At 54.1% G+C, this 15,787-nt stretch overlaps 1 protein-coding gene across 4 annotated transcripts in view; it reads left to right on the top strand.

Moving 5' to 3' along the window:
- Nucleotides 1–15,787, top strand: part of IFT172 (intraflagellar transport 172) — a 36,983-nt gene that overhangs the window by 12,325 nt on the left and 8,871 nt on the right. For 3 of the 4 annotated variants that reach the window (XM_074820473.1, XM_074820475.1, XM_074820472.1), the window contains exons 14-36: nucleotides 312–397; nucleotides 902–1,014; nucleotides 3,741–3,908; nucleotides 4,279–4,415; nucleotides 5,240–5,347; nucleotides 5,897–5,981; nucleotides 6,314–6,406; nucleotides 6,728–6,805; nucleotides 7,173–7,421; nucleotides 8,064–8,142; nucleotides 8,564–8,684; nucleotides 9,076–9,220; nucleotides 9,295–9,384; nucleotides 9,775–9,872; nucleotides 10,729–10,864; nucleotides 10,942–11,058; nucleotides 11,544–11,686; nucleotides 12,371–12,464; nucleotides 12,713–12,777; nucleotides 12,905–13,085; nucleotides 14,185–14,294; nucleotides 14,706–14,835; nucleotides 15,417–15,515. In XM_074820473.1, the coding sequence (XP_074676574.1) occupies nucleotides 312–397; nucleotides 902–1,014; nucleotides 3,741–3,908; nucleotides 4,279–4,415; nucleotides 5,240–5,347; nucleotides 5,897–5,981; nucleotides 6,314–6,406; nucleotides 6,728–6,805; nucleotides 7,173–7,421; nucleotides 8,064–8,142; nucleotides 8,564–8,684; nucleotides 9,076–9,220; nucleotides 9,295–9,384; nucleotides 9,775–9,872; nucleotides 10,729–10,864; nucleotides 10,942–11,058; nucleotides 11,544–11,686; nucleotides 12,371–12,464; nucleotides 12,713–12,777; nucleotides 12,905–13,085; nucleotides 14,185–14,294; nucleotides 14,706–14,835; nucleotides 15,417–15,515 (2,725 nt within the window). The remainder of the gene's footprint in view (nucleotides 1–311; nucleotides 398–901; nucleotides 1,015–3,740; nucleotides 3,909–4,278; nucleotides 4,416–5,239; nucleotides 5,348–5,896; nucleotides 5,982–6,313; nucleotides 6,407–6,727; nucleotides 6,806–7,172; nucleotides 7,422–8,063; nucleotides 8,143–8,563; nucleotides 8,685–9,075; nucleotides 9,221–9,294; nucleotides 9,385–9,774; nucleotides 9,873–10,728; nucleotides 10,865–10,941; nucleotides 11,059–11,543; nucleotides 11,687–12,370; nucleotides 12,465–12,712; nucleotides 12,778–12,904; nucleotides 13,086–14,184; nucleotides 14,295–14,705; nucleotides 14,836–15,416; nucleotides 15,516–15,787) is intronic. The other variant, XM_074820474.1, reaches the window with a different exon arrangement.

The raw sequence follows: 15,787 nt of genomic DNA, 5'->3' as shown, positions 1-15,787 counted from the left end.
TCTCAAACACCACGCTCCATTTTCTCATTCAAGAGAAGGGAGGGCCATGGGCTGCTCAGAGGTGGGAGCAGGGTAATTCATTTGCTACTGGGGACCCTGGTTCCAGAGGGGCAGCTGCCAGAGGGAAGCTGTGAGTCAAAGGTTTGTTCTCACTTGAGGCAGCTGTAGGTACCGTCTCACAGGCCAGAGAACTGCAAGAGGCTCCATGTGCTTGGGGAAATGGCAGATAAGTCTGGGAGGGACTACGTGATCCAGTCCTGTGAATGTAGAGAGTAGTAACTGTAATGGTCTTCATTCCCTTCGAATTGTAGTGTCCGTATCAATGAGAGACAGCAGAGGGGCGTGGAGGAGAACAAGAGACTGGCTTATCTGGTAGACATCAAGACTATAGCAACAGGTGAATGTCAACCTCCCTCCCTGTATTTTTCCATCCTTCCTGATTCCTGTGCATTTTCTGTGCCAGGCAGTCCTGGAAGGTCCCTTTGCATCCGCTGTATCAAGTGGCAGGTCCCTGAAGGCCCCTTTGCATTGGCTCAGCCGGGCAGCTGAGCTCAGACCACCAGAGACCTGTCCCGCTCCTGTGGGTCGGTGTGGACCCAGCTCTGGGACGGCCGTGCCTCTGTCCTGGGCCTGCGAGTCCCTGCGGGTCAGCACGATGATGTTGCTGCCTGTGCTGCCTGTGATCTCTGCCTGCTCACAGAAGGGTGGAGGGAGTTACTGCCGTTGGTAGGGCATCAAGATAAAACGTCCCTGCGGTCTGCTTTTCCTCTCACAGTGTGTTTGCCGGGGCCTCCTGGCCTAATTGGGTCCCAGACACCAGATCCCCACGGGACAGCACTGAATGTTCAGCACTTTGGGGCACATGAGGTACTTACCCCGTTTCCTTTCTTTCCTTCCCAAGTGGACCTTGTTGGTGGCTACAACGCTGGCACTATCAGCCATGACAGCAGGATTGATTGGCTGGAGCTGAATGAAACAGGCCACAAACTGCTCTTCAGGGACAAGAAGATGAGGGTGAGGCGGGCCCATCTGGGCGAGTGTGACAAGCTGGCATGTCTGGGGAGAGGTAAAGACAGATAGGACTGAGTGGAGGGAGGGAGGTGAGAAACACACCCAAAGTACTGATGATTTTTCTACCACTCCTTCGAGAATGATAGACCATGGTCAGGTTGTATGAGCTGGCAGCATTGCATGTTTGGTCTTGAGTCGTCGTTAATTTTGAAGTTAGTTATTAGACATCTTGCTCCATCTCATCACACCTGAAAATGAAGATCACAGACTCTTCTGCTGTGAGATGGACACAAGTGGGTTCATCTCAGGATGAGGATCCTGACGTTGCACTTAAACGTGTAAATTAAAGAAAGGTGTTCTCTGCAGCAACTTGGCTTATGTCTGTAAGATGAACTCTCTGATCCTCTAAAACAGCAGTCGCCACCAAATAGCTTGTTCAGCAGAGTCTTTGGCTTGTGCCAATTCCCAGACCATGACTGGGAGAGTATTAACAAACCCAGAACAAAACTATGGCCAAAATCATGGTAATGGCTTCACTCTACAGATTGGGATGTGCAGGTAACTCACCTCATGTCCCAGCCATGTTCAGTATGACTGTACAGATACAGTGAAGCAGCTCACTGCAGCAGACAAGGGGATGTATTTATCAATCGTGTTACAGTTGGGCTCAGCTCACTACCAAGCCTTCCTCCCTGTTATGGGTGTCAGGCTCCTGGAGGCTCCTGGGCTGCCTGATTTCGTTTGCTCCTCTTGTCACAGGAGTGTCCTGAGACGATGACACAACCTTCCTGACAGTGGTGCAGCTCACATCCAGAATTTCCATGCGGGTGTCCCAGGTGCCGTGGCAGAGCCCAGCGATAGCACTGCGGCTCATCACGGGGTGGTTTTAATTGCTCCAGAGTTCAGGTCCCACTGGGGGCTCTCAGTCTGCAGAAGAATATTTCCACGTTGGCTGTGCCTCTCTCCTTAGTCCAAGGATGGGTGAAGAATTATGTTCATACATGTGTACGTGTTGAAATCCCTGAAATCTCAGCCTTGTCTCAGAAGAAACTCTGAGTTCTCCCCTCCCATTTCAGACAGGAACCCCAGGCTTCTTCACTGAGCTGCTCCTCCTTTGTCATTTTTGGCAGCTTGACCCCTAAGATTGCGCCATAGATTGTAGGGGATGCAAAGATATCTTCTTGCCTGGGAATCACAGATCTCCAATTAATTACCTCTCTGCTTGTTACCACTCACACTCAGGCTGGTTCACTGCTGCCAAGTTATCAGCTAGCAGCTGGAGTGCTCAGCTTTGTAGCCAAAGCTTGCAGTGTGTACATCTGCTCCTCACAAACTCCTCACCGCCCGCGTCTCTCACAGGGGCGTGCTGGGGGTGGTCTTCCTCGCACAAAGACTAGTTCTGGTTCTGGGCCACCACAGAACAGGGACTCCTACGGGTACTTTGTGGTTGCAGAAAGTAGAAGGAGCAGCCCAGTGTGGATCTGCAAAAAATGTAGTGCCTGCATCTGGGTTAGAGTGCCTCTCTAGTCAAGACCTCTTAACTCTCAGAAGAGGATTGTTCCATGTCTACAGCTCTTTAGGATGCTACTTGCACATACTCATAAAAGTATCAGTCAGGAAGGACCTTCACTACAAAAGAGACTGAAGTGGAAGGACTTCTGCTTGGGCTCTGCTGCACTGACACTTCAGAAAGGTACTAACAGCGACTGCAGCCTGCAGCAGATGGAACAGGCTTCTATTTGTGATACATACATTTCCACAAAGCTGTGTATGTCCCATCATGTGAGAAGAGAGAACTTTTCCACCAATATATCTTTCTATGTTTATTTCTGCAGTCTTGTTCAGTTTATATCTGGGTCCTCTAATTTACTGTCTCAGCAAGAGACAGTGACATCATCAAGATTGCTGTTGCCTCTTCTGGCTCTTTCTCAGGCCTCTCAAGAGACTACACAGACAGCTCCTTCGTTAAATGCTGCCACCAGCCTAAATCAGGCAGTACCATGGTTCTCCTGAGCTATGTCTGTACGATTTTCTCCAACCAGTTTGGTACAGACTGAAACAGGGACTTTCTTGTTCTCTTCTGACTGGTATGTCATAAGGCTACCACAATTCTCTCTTCTTTTTCTCCTTCTCATCTTTGCTGGGTGAGGACAGTTATGACAAGGAGCAGAGACAGCCTAGAACTTTTTCTTTACAAGGCATCATACATCCTTGTGCCATGTGTCAGGTTACACCTTCCAAATGGTTTCAGGGCAGTGTATTCTACAAACAAACACCCTCTCACCTTACTGGCAACAGTTCCTGCAATAGACTCTATCTGGGATGGACAGTTCAGCCCAGAACTGCAGAGGAAGGCCCTTCTTGGTCCCCCAGTTTGTTTGCATGAAGGACTTAAGAGACCGTTCTCCTGTTCCAGCTCTGCCACTGAGGGAGCTGGAGGCAGCACAAGGCATATTCTGGTTTATATACACATGTGCCTAGCAATAAGGAAGGCAGGATCTGAGCATGCTGCTTAAAATACTTCAAGGGTGAGGGTTAAAAAGTCTTGGATAGTAATGTGCGTGAGTAGCAGTGTGGGAGTTTGGGCTGCGTATCTTGGAAACAGTCTGATTCCTGGTTGGTCATATCTGTTTACAAGCTGCTTGCTCAGATGCTCCTACCATGCTCCTGTGAGCTAGCAGTCCAGCCGTGAGCCCAGCTGAGCCTTTTTCTCCTCTTCCCCACTCCAGTTGCAGCTCTATGACATTGAAAGCGGCACCAAGACAACCATTTTGAACTACTGCTCCTACGTGCAGTGGGTCCCAGGCAGTGACGTGGTGGTGGCTCAGAACAGAAACAGCCTCTGCATTTGGTATAACATTGATGCTCCAGAGCGAGTCACCATGTTTCCTCTGAAGGTAAAACTCTGGAGACTTTGATTACCTCCAGCAGTTTCTGTCACTTCTTGCTCACAAGTGTGGGAATAGTCCGGGTGGCATTGTGGAAGGGAGGCAGAAGGGAACTGCTAGCTGCTTCTGGACAAAATCTGAGCTCATCTGTCAGCTTTGTGGCAGCCTTTTCTGGCAGAAGGTGGTGATAGTTAATATAGCAAGGAGCTGCTCAGTGGCTTTTTCCTTCCGTCTGGTGAGATAAGGACGATGTCTGCTCAGTGTGAGCTCATTCAGCAGAACTTCAATGGGCAGAGCTGTCCCAGTGCTGTCCTCACACCCCGGCTGCCCCGCGTACTTTAGGAGAGCGCGGGGTGTTGGCAGCTGGTACTCTTCTCAGGGGGATATCGTAGACCTGGAACGGAATGATGGAAAGACTGAAGTGGTGGTATCCGAAGGGGTGAACACCGTGTCCTACACCCTGGACGAAGGCCTCATAGAGTTTGGAACTGCCATTGACGATGGGGATTATCACAGGTAGGTGCTGGATACGCCGCGTGGGGATGGCAGGTCACCCATGGCAGACGTCTGAGAGTCAGTGATCCGTGAGCTACAGCAGCACAGCTTTCCATACGGAGTTGAGGTTTAGGCTCTGAGCGTGACGTTGGTGCCAGGTCTGGCTGTAATGGGCAGCAGAGTCCTTCAGGAGTGAGTATTCAGCTTGTTCACCCTCACACCTCTGTGATTTCAAACTCGGGGGCACAAGAGACTGGCCACTCTGGTCCCATTGACACTGACAGAAATTCGCTGAAGGCAGTTTTCACTTAACTGCAGTGAATAAGTGTCTTGTGAAGCAGCCAGCTGTGAAGTGACACTCGGGTGCTTTTGCTGCTGCCCCTCCAGGGATGGTGGCAGTGTCGTGGAAACACGCAGGAGCTGTGCGGAGTCAAAACTGACGGCCTGAAGCAGTCCTGGTAGCCACCTGGGCACTGCTGACGTCGTTATGGGGCTTTACAATGAACCAGGGAAGAAAATTTCACGTGTTGATAGCACTGTTCCCACTTGAGAGACTTTGCACCAGCGACTTGCTTCAGACACAACACTTTGGATTTGCCCCACACTGCTCCAGCCTTTTGCTGATCGTACGCCTCCCAGTACCATAGCCCAGAGAGGGATCACCCAGATTGTGAATTTTCCCCTGGTGTGTCAGGCCCTGTGTTGCACAACCCTCTTCAGAACTGGTCACACCCAGCTTGCTTTGTTTTCAGTGCAACTCTTGTTAGGAAGCTCCTATGTCAGCCTAGGATTTTCCTCACAGAGCTCTTCTGTTACTGACAGTCTGCAAATCTCTCTGTCTTGAGGGCTACGGCGTTCTTGGAGACACTGGAAATGTCCACAGAGACTGAAGCCATGTGGAGGACTCTGAGCAGACTGGCTTTGGAAGCAAGGCAGCTGCACATTGCAGAGAGGTACGGGAAGAAGCTGTAACATCTCTCCAGCTTCAACACTCTCTTTGCTGAATCCCTCACAGAAACCCGGGTCTAACTAAAGATGTGACTTTTTGTGTGGCCTGGAAGATGCGCTGCATTGGAGGGTTAAGTGTTCTCCAGTCCAGGCAGTGACCTGGCCCTTCCGTCCTAGACAGTAACACTGGGACCGGGGGCAGGGAGCCGTCACTGTGCTGCTGCCAGCGCAGGTAGGGTGCAGCCAGGCTCGGGGAGCTGCCCGTGACAGGCAGGTACAGCCAGGCTCGGGGAGCTGCCTGTGACAAGCTCAGCGCATCTCCGGAGCCTGGGGAAGTGAAGCACGAGCGTTGGTCGTGTCCGTGGGGTCTCCCGCGGAGCAGGGCTAGAGGGCATGTCTGAATGTGGGTCTTGGCAAAATCCTTCTCCTGAAGCAGGGCTGCCCCATCTCCAGCTTGCAGAGCTGGGTCTGCTGCCCACCTTCTGATTTTCTTTTCTTGGACCAAAAGTGGGCAACAAAACCCAGTTATTGACTAACTGCTTTGCTCTTTCCAGGTGCTTTGCAGCTCTGGGCAACACAGCAAAGGCTCGATTTCTGCATGAAACCAATGCTATTGCTGACCAGGCAGCTCAAGAGCACGTAAGTTAAACTTTTTCTGCTGTGCAGGGCAGCTCTTTCCTGTAAATACTTGCATGCACATTATCTTCTGTGTCCGTGCTCCCCAGTATCCTGCTCCAGAACAGTACCTGGTAGAGACAGTGTAGAAACTGCTGACACAGCCTTTCACCCACACCTGCCAGGTCCCTCTTCAGGCTGGCCGTTTCATGTTGCTCCTGTCTTGTCACTTCTGTGATTCTCATCTGCCTTCTTTTGCTTCTGTAATGACACAGTCCCCACCTGCAGTCACCCCCCTTGTATCAGTCCGTTCTTTCACTCAACAATCTGACTTTGCTAACTGGTGTTGTCTGCAGGGTGGGGATGGTACAGACCATTATCTGGTGCGTGCCCGCTTGGCCATGCTAGACAAGAACTACAAGCTGGCAGAGATGATCTTCCTGGAACAAGTGAGTAAAGGAACAAGAAGCAAAAAAGGTCTCACTTATTTCTGAGCAGGGAGGTTTGTGCCCTGGCGTGAAAGAGAAAAGGAGGAGGTTGCTTCTTTCTAGAAGAGTTTTTGCCCTGAAACAGGAGTTATTTCCTGGTCCAAGGTGTAGGGTTGCCCTGAGGTGCATGAAGAGGATGAGGGAGGATGTATATCCATCTAAAGGGGACGGTACACTTTTTCAGGTGTTTTCTGCACATCTAACCCTGCCCACTATGGGAGTTCAATGACAATGTGTCTGCTAAATGGAGCTTTCAGGCTAACACTTTGCTCTCTGACACAGAATGCCACAGAGGAGGCCATGGACATGTACCAGGAGCTGCACATGTGGGATGAATGCATCATGGTTGCCGAGGCCAAGGTACAGAATAAGCTGCGCTAGGCGGTGGGCTGGGCTTGCTTGGTAAGGCTTCTGTGGGGGTGTCCGTGCCAGGTCTTGGGTTCTCCTGCCCTGTCAGGGCCTGGCTTTGCTTGGAGGGCTCCAGGCAGAAGGGGAGGTTGCGCTGATGCAGGTGCAGACCTGGGTGAATAGTGGGGGAGAAAAGCTACTGAAATGCATTTAGGAGTATCTGGGGCTTCGAAAAAGAATGGGTGATGCAGTGGTACACAGGGCTGGCAGTGTGGTTTCTGCTAAGCAGGCAGCAAGCGGTCTGGTGCCATGAACTAGCAGGAGGAGCAGCACAGCATCTTGCCTTGCCCAGGTCAGCCAGTGCTGCGTTTCTCAACAGGGACACCCCATGCTGGATAAGCTGCGTCGGGGTTACTACCAGTGGCTGCTGGATACCCAGCAGGAAGAGAAGGCTGGGGAGGTCCAAGAGGGACAGGGCGACTACCTGGCAGCCATCAGCTTATACCTGCGGGCAGGGCTGCCAGCCAAAGCGGCACGGCTGGCCATGAGCAGGGAGGAGCTCCTGACCAACGGGGATGTCATCAGCAAGGTCTCCACGGCGCTGATCAGAGGGGAGCTCTATGAGCAGGTGAGTGGCCCACACCCCCGGGCTCCTGCCTGAGTGGTGTCAAAGCTCCTACCCTGTCCCCTGCATCTGTGAGAGGCAGGGGGACTGAGCTGGAAAGTAGCAGATGTGATTCTGTGTTGATAAATCTCCAGTTAGAGTTTGGGAGGAAATCCTAACTACATCCATTATACACGGGTGAGGCCTAAAATTACCGTTATTAGTCAGGAAAAAGATCACAACTCATTGGTGACGTCTCCAAAACGTCAGCTGGGTGTTGGGTAATAGCCAAGGAGGCCCTTGGGAAGGTAGGAACCAACAGGAAAGGATCTGTGAATCAAACTGAAAACTTGGTATCACTGTGCAAGTGCTTCCCCATAGTAGAATAAAAAATGATGGTACAGCTTTTGTATAAGGTAGTCTAAATGGAAGAGCTAAGGAAGAAAAACAAAGGGGGTTTTGAACACAAAACCATGAGTATTGTAGGGAAGGGAAGTGATTATTCTCTGTGCCTAGTAACACAAAAAATTGGTAACTACTTATTATTAGGTGACAGCTTTAAAACAAAGGTGTGGACTGACAGGCTCTGTATGTGGGACTGGCAGTGTACCTGGTGGTGTGGGGAGACGGTGGCTCTGGAAACTGGCAGCTTGTATTTGTCATTAGGCTGGAGACCTGTTTGAGAAGGTCGGGAACCCCCGGAAGGCTCTGGAGTGCTACTGCAAGGGCAGCGCCTTCCTGAAAGGTACCGTGCTCAACGTGTTCCTCCCTGTGTCTTGTGCTAAATTGTTCCTCCCCGCTCCATCCCCAGCAGGAGCCTGAGCGCTCTGGCCTGGTGGCAACACGAGCTATTGCCCTGGAGCCTGGGTGCTCTGCAGCTTCCATGTATCATCTCACTCAGTGGATGTATTTCACATAGTTGTGCCTGCACGCAGTCCCAGAACAGCATCCCGTTCCCAAATTCCCAAGGCTTGATCGCGTTGGTTGAGCCAGCGTGGACTTGATCCAGCTCTCCACAGGGTCCAGCCTGGTGGGCAGCCCACTGGAGCTGGCGTGGGTCAGACCCTCACCATTCCCCTCCCTCTGTGCCCCATCCAAGGCCCCTGTTCGCCTCATGGTTTGTTTCCTCGCCAGTTCGGCGTCACAGTTCTCATGTCCCCTTACAGCAGTGGAGCTGGCTCGCCTGGCGTTTCCCGCAGAAGTTGTGCAGCTGGAGGAGGCCTGGGGAGACCACCTGGTGCAGCAGAAACAGCTGGATGCTGCTATTAACCATTATATCGAAGCCAGGTGGGGGCAGGTGATGGCTGTATAACCAGCAGCAGTATGACCTGGCAAGCTCTGAAGTTGATACGGTTTGCTTAAATCAGCAGGGTTTTGCCTGAATAAGCCCCCTCGACCCCGCTTTGCCGGCGCCCCTGGTGCTTACAGGCAGACTCTGCTGGCCCTGGCCACGGATGCCTTCCTGTGTCTCTCCGAAGGCCTTTCGTCCCTGGTTACTCTTCCCTGCTGTCCCAGTTCTTCATTCTTTCCCCTTAGCTTTGCCAGTTATTCAGATCCTTTTTGCTGCTCTAACCCAGGAAGAAGAATCAAGCAGCAGACCACTCTGGTCTCCCTGGCTTAGCTCAGCTGGAGGAGATGGCTGCTGGCCGGCTGCCAAGAGTTACCTTTTTGATGCCAGGTGCTCGATTAAGGCCATTGAGGCAGCCTTGGGGGCCCGGCAGTGGAAGAAGGCCATCTACATTTTGGAAATGCAGGACAAACAGATGGCAGCCAAATATTACCTGAAGATTGCCCAGCACTATGCAGCTTTACAGGAGTATCAGGTGAGGCCACAGACCGCAGTCGCGGCTGCCCTGCGCGTCCATCAGGACTGCGGAGTACGGTGGTTTCCCTGCAGGTTGCGGAGGAGCTGTACACCAAGGGAGACCAGACCAAGGAGGCCATTGACATGTACACGCAGGCTGGGCTCTGGGAGCAGGCTCACAAGGTAGGGGTCGGAAGCCGAAGCTCTGGGGACTTCACCCCAGTTGGTGGAATGTCTGTCGGGAGGTGGTGGTGCTGCCCAACCAGCACTTGTCCCGGAGGATGCGTGAGGGGCCTCCAGGTCTATCAGGAAATCAGTCCCTGTATTCCCCTCCTGTCTGTGCCCTCCTGTACTTCAGCAGCCCCAGGTGGGTGCACCCGTGACACAAATAGCTCTCTCCAAGGGGGCTTTGATCACAGTGACAGATGACTGCCCCTCCCCTGCAGAGCACGTAGCGCATACCCCGGGTCGTAACGGGAAGGAGATTGGTTTTCCCCTTCCCGCCACTACCCTGTATCAAGAAATTGCTGTGCAGAGTGCTGTAGTTTCTCCCATGCATGTTCCTTTTGGCAGCTGGCAGTCAAGTGTATGAGTCAGGAAGATGTGTCTGTGCTCTACGTAACCCAGGCGCAGGAGATGGAGAAGCAGGGCAAGTACAAAGAAGCAGAGAGGTGAGCATCTTCCTTGGTACTAGTCTAAGACTGAGCCCTGAAAAAATGGCTGTAGTGGGGAGGAGCCCTTTCCTGGGTGGGAGTAGAGTTTGGGACTAGGGTTTGGAAAGGTCGGAGGTACTCCCTCCACACGTGGAGACTTAGAGCTGGTGTTTCAGAGTTCATAGGAGGAGAAGTTACTGGCTGTTAATGTTCTGTCCACTGGGACGGAAAGGAGGTGCAGGTGGGGTGCAGCTGTCTGATGTAGCAGAGGAAATCCATCAAGGCTTTTGCCCACTGCAGAGTGCTGTATCTGATCTGTCATGGGCAGCTGAGGATAAGATATGGGAAGTGGAGTGTTTCCCATCCAGGTTACTAATGTTGTCAGTTCTAGGTGAATAACACCACAACAAGTTAGTAGGTGCAGGGACAAGCACAGCTGTGTGTCTGATGCTGTGGTGCCTGAGCTCAAGGACACCCAGGACGTGAGAGGGGCATTGCAGCTGGTGAGGTCACGCCGGGTTTAATCCTTCTGCTGGCCAATAGGAGTAAGTTGAGCTGACACCGTCCTGTTGCCATCCCAGCCGGACTGACAGCCTCAGGTTGGAGGCCAAGATGAGAGCAGGTCACAGAAGCCCAGAGTCTCCCTCCCCATCACAGCTCGGGATGGAGGGAATCGCTTTGCCCTGCTGCAGCTGGTGGTGGGCTACCAGAAGGGCTCTGCCCGAGCCGTGTCCAGCCTCGCAGCCCGCAGCACTCGTGCCACGCACCAGTCGTGCCTCAGCAGTGCCCACAGGACCTGACTGCGGAACGCAGAGGGACTGCAGGGCCTGGTCACGTCCTCGGCAGGGCCATCGGAACGTGCTTGTATTCCCAGGCTGTACGTCACTGTGAACGAACCCGATTTGGCCATCACCATGTACAAGAAGTGTAAGATGTACGATGAGATGATTTGCCTAGTCGCCAAGTACCACAAGGAATTGCTCAGCGATACCCACCTGCACCTGGGCAAGGTGAGCTCACCTCGTGGCAGGGGACCAGCTAGACCATGCAGGGGCAAGTGTTGTGAACTCATCGCCTCTGATTGCAGGAGCTGGAGGCGGAGGGACGCTTACAGGAGGCTGAGTACCACTACCTGGAAGCTAAGGACTGGAAGGCCACAGTAAACATGTACAGAGCGAATGACATGTGGGAGGAAGCTTACCGGGTAATAATCACAGCTACCCCGCTGCGCAGGGCTCAGGCTTCGGCTGCAGATCCTGGTAGGAGCTGCTCTGTCCCCAGCAGGGCTGGACGCTGGCCTCTGCGCAGCACTGCCGTGCTCCAGGCACTGCTCTGCCTCTAACCATGGTGCCCTGCGGTACCTCGGAGGCACCGCTCTGCCCGTAGCCCCCCCGGAGCAGCCCCATGCCAGCCCTGCTCCCCACGGGGTGGATGAGGTTGCCAGGGCTCACTGCTGCCCACCAACAGTGTGGGCCGGGCTGAGGAGGCAGCAGCCTCTTTTCTGCTCCGCTGTATGAGCCTTCGTCTCACTCTCCCCAGCCCAGTGGTGGCTACACGAGGATTCCTCAGGAGAGAACGGCTGGTTTTGGTGCTCCCTCATGACAACCAGCGTCACGTGTGAGGGGAGCCCTGGCTCAGCCTGCTGACGGCCGAGGCATTGGGCTCTTGTGCTTCCTTTGCTTTGGACAGGTGGCCAAGGCACATGGGGGAGCGAACGCCTGTAAGCACGTGGCCTACATGTGGGCAAAGAGCCTGGGTGGAGAGGCAGCTGTGAAACTCCTCAGTAAATTTGGGCTCCTGGAGACGGCCATTGACCACGCAGCAGACAATGGGTAAGCAGGTCCATCAGCCCGGCGCTTCTCTCCCATCTGCCTCGCCTGAGAAAAAAGGGTGTCCCAGGATAACCGTCTGCACCGCTGGCCGCAGGTCCAGGTTACGGCACGTCTTCCCACCCCACTCGCCTCTTCACAGGCGCATTCCGCTTCCTTGACACATCCTGCTTCCTGTCCGCTGTTAGGCTCTCAAATGTCAAGTCAGAGCAGGGCAGGCGAAAGCAGTTTGCCCGTTAGCCTCAGCAGGGAGCCTGGTGAGAGCCTCTGAACGCAGGAGGAGGTATTCCTCATGTCACCAGAAGTAACTGCCTGCCAGGAGAATCCTGGTCCCACTCCACACCCGGCCAAGCCCTCCACCTGCGCCGCTGTTTGCTGCCACTCCCCCAGCTCCCACGTCGACATTAGGCTCAGGGGAGTCTCGTGACCTGCCCTGAGGATTGAACCAAGGGCCTCTGGCACTAACAGCAAGCGTGAAGGAGCTGAATTTCCATAGTGGGGGCTCTGAAAGCTCCTGTTCTCTGATCAGGAACAAGAGGAATGGGCAGTGCCCATTCACTTGGCACCCTCTGCATTCCCCTCCTCCTCTCCCAGTGTCTTGTGCTCTCCCTGATGGCTTGCTCTTGATGAAGGCCTGCCCTCACAGCACATAGTCCTGCTCTCACCCCATTTTCTCTTTCGTTGCAGGGTCTTTGAATTTGCTTTTGAACTGGCCCGTGTCTCCATGAAGCAGAAGATGCCAGAGATCCACTTAAAGTATGCCATGTTCCTAGAGGATGAGGTAATTCTACCCCATGGATAGGTGGGAGTTCTCTGGTCACTGAACAGTTGTCCCCAGGGACTGCTGCAGCAGGTGCTTTCATGGCTGCAGTCACTGCTCCCCCAGAAGGCTCCACAATTACAGCCCCAAGCTTCCACACACATCTTTGTTTCATAAATCCTCTCTGCCTCGTGGTAGATGGTGCCTCTATGGAGGTCACGTGGTGGTTTCAGGGCAGGAAAGCAAGCAAATTCCTTCCTCTCTCCTAGGGCAAATTTGAAGAGGCTGAAGCAGAATTTATTAAAGCTGGGAAACCCAAGGAGGCCGTGCTGATGTACGTGTCCTTCCCCATCCTGGCCTGCTGCATCTCCTCTCCCCATATGGTGCCAGCCTGGTTGCTTCTCCAGCACTGGCCTGCTCCTTGCCGTCCCTCTTGTTCCACCTCCCGTTGATCCCCCCAGGTTTGTGCATAACCAGAACTGGGATGCTGCCCAGCGTGTAGCTGAGGCTCATGACCCGGACAGTGTGGCGGATGTCTTGGTGGGACAGGCACGCTTTGCCTTTGAGCAGAGAGAGTTCCAGAAAGCAGAGGCCTTCCTCCTGCGAGCACAGAGACCTGAGCTGGCCATAAACTACTACAAGGTGAGCGTAGTCTGTAGCAACATCGTTGCCTTCCTCACTGGACAAGAACCCGGTTTGGGTGGAGGAGTGAAATGCCCCCTCCCAGCTCTCCCTGTCAGCTTTGTAGCTGTCGTGGTTTGACCCCAGCTGGCAACTCGGCCCCACACAGCCGCTTGCCTGCCCCCGCCGGTGGGATGGGAGAGAGAATCAGAAGACTAAAAGTGAGAAAACTCGTGCGTTGAGATAAAGACAGTTTAATAAGCCATGTGCACAAGCAAAGCAAAATAAGGAATGCACTCACCACTTCCCATGGGCAGGCGGGTGCTCAGCCATCTGCAGAAAAGCGGGGCTGCATCACACGTAACAGTGACTTGGGAAGACAGATGCCATCACTCCGAATGTCCCCCCCTTCCCTCCTTCTTTCCCCAGCTCCACAGGCTGAGCACGGTGCCGTGTGCTGTGGGACATCCCTTGGGTCAGCTGGGGTTGGCTGTCCCAGCTGTGTCCCCTCCCAACCCCTGGTGCACCCCCAGCCACTCGGGGTGAGGAGCAGGAAAGGTCTTGGCTCTGTGCAAGCCCTGCTCAGCAGTAATTAAAACATTCCTGGGTTATCAACACTGTTTTCAGCACAAATCTGAAAACCAGCCCCATACTAGCTACTGTGAAGAAAATTAGCTTTATCCCAGCCAAAACCAGCACAGTAGCCAAAGAGAAACCATTTACTCAGGTGTTTCCTAGTAGAACTTAATTTTGGCCTGCCCTTAGAAGGCTGAACCGGCAGAGATTTCACAGCTCGGCCCTCTCACAGCTCTGGGAGGGAGTATCCTGCCAGAATACAGGTGGTCCCCAGGGGCAGCGCGAGGGTGTGTGTTTGGAGGCTGTAAGAGCCAGAGGCAGGTAGGAGGGATGAGCACTTTCGCCTGAGGTAGCTTGGGTGAATGGAGAGACAGAGGTACCATTTTGGGGGAGGAGGAAATTGGATGGTGCTGCTATGGTTGTCACTTTCAGGGGGTCCTCTGGCAAGGTGACATGAGAGGCTTACATGTGTTCTGTGATGCCAGGAGAGCGGGGGGTCCTGGGGAGCTGGTGAAAATTGGTTCTGCCTGTTGTGCTCGTGCAGGAGGCTGGCATGTGGACCGAGGCCCTGCGGATCGGCAAGGAGTATGTGCCTGGTCGGCTGGAAGAGCTGCAGGAGGAGTGCGGCCGGGAGGCTGCCCAGAAGGGCTCTGGGTAAGGACGTGGTGGCAGGGAATGGGCAGGCGGCTCTGCCCCTTGGCCACCGTGTGGTGCCTGACCGCGATGGCCTGACAGGATCCCTGGCATCCCATTGTTTCCTTCTCAAGGACCCTGGCCTTCTTGCTGCATAGGTTTCCTAACATCATTCCTGCCTGCTCTGGGAGACTCCAGGCTTATTCTTGCCATCCGAGGTCTCCCAGATGTCTTCTTGCCACTCACAGCTCTCCGAGGTCCCCAGCACATCTGCCCAGGGTCCCTAATCAGTTCTCAGCAGCAGCCATGTGCGTTCCTTGCTCAGCCCCCTCAGGCCCCTGCCTTGCCTCTGCTGTGCCCATGCCCTACCCGCTGTCTGCAGGATCCCCGGCAGCGCCCCGGCCATGCTCACAGCCCGCCTTCCCCCTGCAGAGGAACAGAGGGGCTGCTGGAGCAGGCGCAGGAGTGGGAGCAGGCTGGGGAACATGCCAGGGCGGTGGACTGCTACCTGAAGGTGCGGGATCCCAGCGACAGCGCCCTGAGGGAGAAGTGCTTGCTGAAGGTACGCGCAGGGGCTGCGATTCCCTTCGCCTCCTCCGCTCTCCGGGAGGTCTCCCCCAACCCGCAGCATGTCCCAGGGATACCTGAGTCGCTGCGGGGCACCGGAGAGGCTCTGCAGGGTCTGAAGCCTTCCCGCCGCTCTGTTGAGGCAGGAGGGGCTGTGTGCTTACCCTGCACTGCACTATCCTTGTTCTGGCACCTCTTCAGCAGCGTGCCGCAGTCTTTGTGCCCATATCTCCCTGTGCAGAAGAGCCGGAATTTATGACTTAGCCCTTTGCTAGACGAGAGCCCTTTCTTCTGCTCGTGGTCTATGTCCACCAGCCTCTGTTCATATTTTCCACTCATACCTGTGCTCTTGTACCAACTTCAACAACAATTCTGCCCTTGTCTGATCTTCTCCCATGTGTGGAAGTAGCTGGGCTCTGCCTCTTTGCTGAAGTGGGCTGTTGTTTCTTCTCCCCTTCCCCCATAGTTGAGGTGCTCCTGACTCTCAGTCTTCCAGCTGGGAGTGAGCTCTTCCCAGCTTCATCCCTCTCTTGAACAGCTTTTATCACTTGTGCTACTGACAATTTCTCTTCACAGGCTGCTGAGTTGGCCATTAAATTCTTAGGTCAGTCACAGAGCATGGAGGTGACACGGACAGTGGCTCCTCAGCTGGTGGCCATGAAGAAATACAGCGCGGTGAGGGCTGGCTCCTGCCCCCAGGCTTCCAAAGAAGTGGTGACCTTGGGGAGGGGGAGAGCTCTATCCGAGGGCGGGAGGCCACATCACATCCTGGGGTGATGGGTGGGTGGCCCTGGCCAGAGCTGGGCAGTGCAGAGTCTTCCAGGAGGAGGAAGCAGGGGAAGGGATCGTGTCCTAGGGTAGTGCAAGAGAGCCAGGCCTTGGGAGGGTGCAGGAGGCAGAGAAGGGAGGTTGTCTTTTGGGAAGAGACTTTCTGTGGCTGCCGTGTG

Source organism: Strix aluco, chromosome 3, assembly GCF_031877795.1.
Source record: "Strix aluco isolate bStrAlu1 chromosome 3, bStrAlu1.hap1, whole genome shotgun sequence".
NCBI lineage: Eukaryota > Metazoa > Chordata > Aves > Strigiformes > Strigidae > Strix > Strix aluco.
This window is presented reverse-complemented; position numbering and strand designations above follow the sequence as displayed.